The sequence below is a fragment of the Notechis scutatus genome, chromosome 3 (genome assembly GCF_049901735.1).
Source record: "Notechis scutatus isolate UNSWTSFEM ecotype Mainland chromosome 3, rNotScu1.2, whole genome shotgun sequence".
Taxonomy (NCBI): domain Eukaryota; kingdom Metazoa; phylum Chordata; class Lepidosauria; order Squamata; family Elapidae; genus Notechis; species Notechis scutatus.
Genome location: NC_142011.1, coordinates 7318355 through 7323064, shown reverse-complemented (window position 1 = coordinate 7323064; position 4710 = coordinate 7318355). Strand labels below are relative to the sequence as shown.

General features: G+C 49.9%; 1 protein-coding gene across 1 annotated transcript; it reads left to right on the top strand.

Annotated features, from left to right (window-relative positions):
- Positions 1-201: 201 nt before the first annotated feature.
- On the top strand, positions 202-3786 carry NPBWR2 (neuropeptides B and W receptor 2). The gene is made up of 2 exons (XM_087959150.1): positions 202-470; positions 1854-3786. The coding sequence occupies exon 2, from the start codon at positions 2020-2022 to the stop codon at positions 3028-3030; it is 1011 nt and encodes a 336-aa protein (XP_087815276.1). The 5' UTR covers positions 202-470; positions 1854-2019; the 3' UTR covers positions 3031-3786.
- Positions 3787-4710: the final 924 nt, after the last annotated feature.

Genomic DNA, 4710 nt, shown 5'->3' with positions numbered 1-4710 from the left:
ATAGATAGATATTTTCCAGGAAGACCCGAGTGAATTCGGATCGCATCTCCTGGCACCGCTTTGGAGGAAGACGCCGCGTCAGCCCAGCGGAGCCTCGCTCGCTCCCTGCCCTTTCCATACCGAGAGGGCTGAGCCACGCAGAGTATCAGGTGGGAGGCCGAAGCTTGGCGGGATAAGTAAGAGAGACCCCGCGCGGGAAGAGACGCGCAGTTCACACAGTCGGCAGCAGCCGATCCGGACACGCTTCGGGTTCTGCAGCTCCGGAAGGCGGGACTGAAAGGCGCAGCTGCACCGCCTCTGCCGTCTGCTGTAGCTTTCTGGGGAAGGGGGCTTCTCTTTGCAAGGATCCTGGTTGGTGGGCAGAAGGGGGGAGACGGCAGGAAGGGTCGGTCTGGTCTCCCCCTGGCTGCCCCGTTGAGGAATTTTGCTCGGCTGGGAAGAAGCGCCAGGGAAACTCCGCAATAGACCAGGTAAGGCAGAAAGGGGCTTTGGCGGGTGGGGGGTGAATTTAAAAAGTATCCTCCCTCTCTCCCCGCCTTCCGTTTCTTTCTTTCTTTCTTTCTTTCTTTCTTTCTTTCTTTCTTTCTTTCTTTCTTTCTTTCCTTCCTTCCTTCCTTCCTTCCTTCCTTCCTTCCCTTTCTTTCTTTCTTTCTTTCTTTCTTTCTTTCTTTCTTTCTTTCTTTCTTTCTTTCTTTCTTTCTTCTCTTTCTCTCCCTCCTCTCTCTCCCTCTTTCTTTCTCTCTCCTCCCTTCCTCTTTCTTTCTCTCTCCCTTCCTCCCCTCTTTCTTCCTCATTCTCTCCCTCCCTCTCTCTCCCCGTCTCCCTCCCTCTTTCTCTCTCCCTCTCCTTCCCTTCCTCTTTCTCTCTCCCTTCCTCCCCTCTTTCTTCCTCATTCTCTCCCTCCTTCCCCTCTTTCTCCCTCTTTCTTTCTCTCTCTCCTTCCCTCCCTCTTTCTTTCTTTCTCCCTCCCTCCCTCCCTCTTTCTTTCTCATTCTCTCCCTCCCCTCCCCCCTCTCTCCCTCTTTCTCTCTCCCTGTCCCTCTCCTTCTGTCCCTCTCTTTCTCTCTCTCTCCTTCCCTTCCCTTCCCCTCTCCCTTTTTCTTTCTCATTCTCTCCCTCCTTCTCCCCTCGTCTGCCTCCCTCTTCCTCTCCCCATCTCTCCCTCTTTCTCTCTCTCTCCCTCCCTCCCTCTCTCCCCCTCTCCCCATCTCTTCCTCTTTCTTTTTCCCTTCCTCTCTCTCTCTCTTTCTCTCTTCTCCACTTTGACACTCAGTTCACCTCAAACCTTTGCTACCAAGAAGGGATAGATTTGTAAAAGCTTGCAATTTTTTGGGTCCCGGCTGATCAAACGGGGCACATGGCATGGGGTGGGGGAGGTTTTTTTTGGGGGCGTGGTGGGCTGTTGAATCCTGCAGGGAGGGTAAAAAGCTGGTTTTCATTCCTCTCTCTCTCTCTCTCTCTCTCTCTCTCCCACCCTCCTTCCTTTTCTTTTTTCCACAAGGTTTTAAGGAAACAGCTGAGTTCGCTCCGGGTGGAGTACAAAACTGCTTTGGTCTTTGTTCTGGGACCCAACTGGGGTGAGAGTAGGGGATGTGTTTTATGGCATCTTTCTGATGCGGAAAGGGGGCTCTGGAGGGGGGATTGAGGAGGCAGCCAAGGAGTTGACCAACTTTCCTTGCGAGTCGTAACTCCCTTTAAAGCAGCCAACTAGATCCTTTTCAACTGTGTTTGTAACCCTGGCGATCCTTTTTCCCCGCCGTCTCCTGCTTTGCTCCCACCATCTCCCTCCCGTGTTGTGTTTTGCTTCCCTCAAAACTGACCCGCAAAGTTTAAGAAGGACTTTTTTTTTATAGCCCTGCCTGGAAAAATGGCCGAGTCTTTCCTCTCACCGGCCTCGTCATCTTACCAGTTAACAGATTAACAGAGTTGGAAGGGACCTTGGAGGTCATCTAGTCCAACCCACCCACCCCTCCGCCCAATCTGAAGGACAAAACCCCCCTCCCGCTGAAGGTCCCAGACATGGCAAACGCTTCGGAGGATAGAGCGCTGGGCACCCATGCCGCCAGCCTTGGGCCCGAGGACGTTGCTTGGGGCGGCGAAAACTCTACCGTGGCCAACTTCACGTCGCAGGAGTTTCAATCCCCAGATTTCTACGTGGTCCTCCCAGTGATCTACTCCGTGATCTGTGCGGTGGGCCTGACCGGGAATACGGCAGTCATCTACGTCATCCTGAAGGCTCCCAAAATGAAGACGGTCACCAACATGTTCATCCTCAACTTGGCCATCGCCGACGACCTCTTCACCTTGGTCCTGCCTATCAACATCGCCGAGCACCTCCTGCACTACTGGCCCTTTGGAGAAGTCCTTTGCAAGATCATCCTCTCCGTGGACCACTACAACATCTTCTCCAGCATCTACTTCCTCACCGTCATGAGCATCGACCGGTATTTGGTGGTGCTCTCCACTGTCCGGTCCAAGAGGATGCCGCACCGTACCTACCGGGCGGCCCGTCTCATCAGCGTCTGCGTTTGGGTTTTGGTCACCCTCATCGTCTTTCCATTCTTCCTCTTCGCCAATGTCTACAAGGATGACTTGAACATCACCAGTTGCGGCCTCAATTTCCCCAAGCCCGAAAGAACCTGGTTCAAAGCCAGCCGGATCTACACGCTCCTGTTGGGATTCGCCATCCCGGTTTCCACCATCTGCGCCCTTTACGCTGCGATGCTGTACAATCTGAGGAGCATGAGTTTAAACTCCAACGCCAAAGCGCTGGACAAGGCGAAAAAGAAAGTCACCATTATGGTCTTCATCGTCTTAGCGGTGTGTCTCCTCTGCTGGACGCCCTTCCACCTGGCCACCATCGTGGCTTTAACCACGGACTTGCCCCAGACTCCCATGGTCATCGGCATGTCCTATTTCATCACCAGCCTGAGCTATGCTAACTCGTGTTTGAATCCTTTCTTGTACGCCTTCTTGGATGACAGCTTTCAGAAAAGTTTCCGGAAGATGTTAGAATGCAGAGCTGCTTAAAAACCTCGGATTCCTAATCCAAACTTGGGTTTCATCAACACACACACACACGCCTCTTGCAAACTTTGGGCTTCGAGGTCCATAAAACATATATATATATATATATATGTATACATATATACAGCTGTGGCCACATTGCATTAAAACATCGAAAGGAGGCGTCCGAGTGCACATCCTTCTCTACACAGGTAGTCCTCCACTTATAGCTGCAACAGAGCCCTCCAAATTTCCAAGACACTTTGGTTAAGTGGGTTTTGCCCCATTTTACAACCTTTTCTCACTGCAGTTGTTAAGTGGGTCGTACAGTTGCTTAAGTGAATCTGGCTTGCCCCCAAGTTTACTTGGCTTCTGGCCAAAGGGGATTGCATGACCCAGGGACCTCATAAATACGAGCCATCTCAATTTTGAGCAAGGGGTCGTGAGAATGCTGCAGCGGTCGTAAGTGTGGAAAATGGTCCGAAAGTCACTTTTTTTTTTCAGTGCTGTTGTAAGTTCGAACAGTCACTAAACAAAGAGCTGTAAGTCAAGGACTACCTGTACATATCAGTGGGTTTGCCTTGCTTTAAAATTATGTTCAGGTAATTTTGCTTTGCTCCAGTGCCTAATATATTATATATATATATATAAACCAGGAAGTGTGGAAGCCAAGATTTGAATTTGACAGCTGTGATGTTATTAACCTTGGTTTTCCTCTGCCCCCTGGTGGATAAGAACCAAATTGCTCCATGAATAAATAGCATGAAAATAGACTTGGAAGTTGTCTGAGTAACTGGGACTGGGTTTGTTTGTGTGTTTGTGTTTATATTTATATATTTTATTCATTCTTATTTATTTCTTTTGTCCCAAGGTGTATATGAATAAAGCTTCTCTGTCCTTCATCCCTAAGCATCCAAAAGGTTGCATTACAACATTGTATCATAAGCAGTATTGCAGGCTAACTCTGCACACAGCCTGGAGTTGGATCCTGACTGGCTCAAGGCGGACTCAGCCTTCCATCCTTCCGAGGTTGGCAAAATGAGGACCCACATTGTTTGGGGGCCCTAGGCTGACTCTGTAAACTGCTTAGAGAGAGCTGGAAAGCACTGTGAAGCGGTGTATAAGTCTATGGATATAAATACTGTGTTTCCTCCCAAATAAGTCTTATATATATTTTTGCCACCAAAAATGGAAGCAGGTCTTATTTTGGGGGTGTTGTCATCCACTGACTAACCTCACTTGCGTGCGTCGCCCCTGGCCTCCTTTTTTGCTTCAGAGGCCTTCAGGAACGTTTTCTTCTGTGGCTGGCAAGGCCTCTGCAGCCGATAACAGAGCTCAGGATTGATCCAGAGCTTTGTTATCAGCTACAGAGGCTTTCCTGAAAATCTTGCCAGCCTTGCTGCCTGCAGAAGAAATGGCCCGGCAAGGCAGGTGTCGGGGTGTGCAAGGCCTGGCTACAACTGTCCAAAGGTAAGTAGTAGGGCAGCTCCACCCCCCAACCCCCACTCTAGCTTAATTTTTACTCGTCCACTCTGGAGTGGGTGGGATCTTAATCAGGGCTTATTTTGGGGATAGGGTTTATATTGGGCGCATGTGTAAAATCAAGCTAGGACTTACTTTCAGGGTAGGTCATATTTACCAGGAAACAGGGTAGATGGCTTATTCAAACTTGGTGACTTATTCCGGAGCCGCAGATTTATTCGC

What these genes read in the sequence shown, in the direction of transcription:
- NPBWR2 (XM_087959150.1), top strand. Translation starts at nt 2,020, where the DNA reads ATGGCAAACGCTTCGGAGGATAGAGCGCTGGGCACCCATGCCGCCAGC.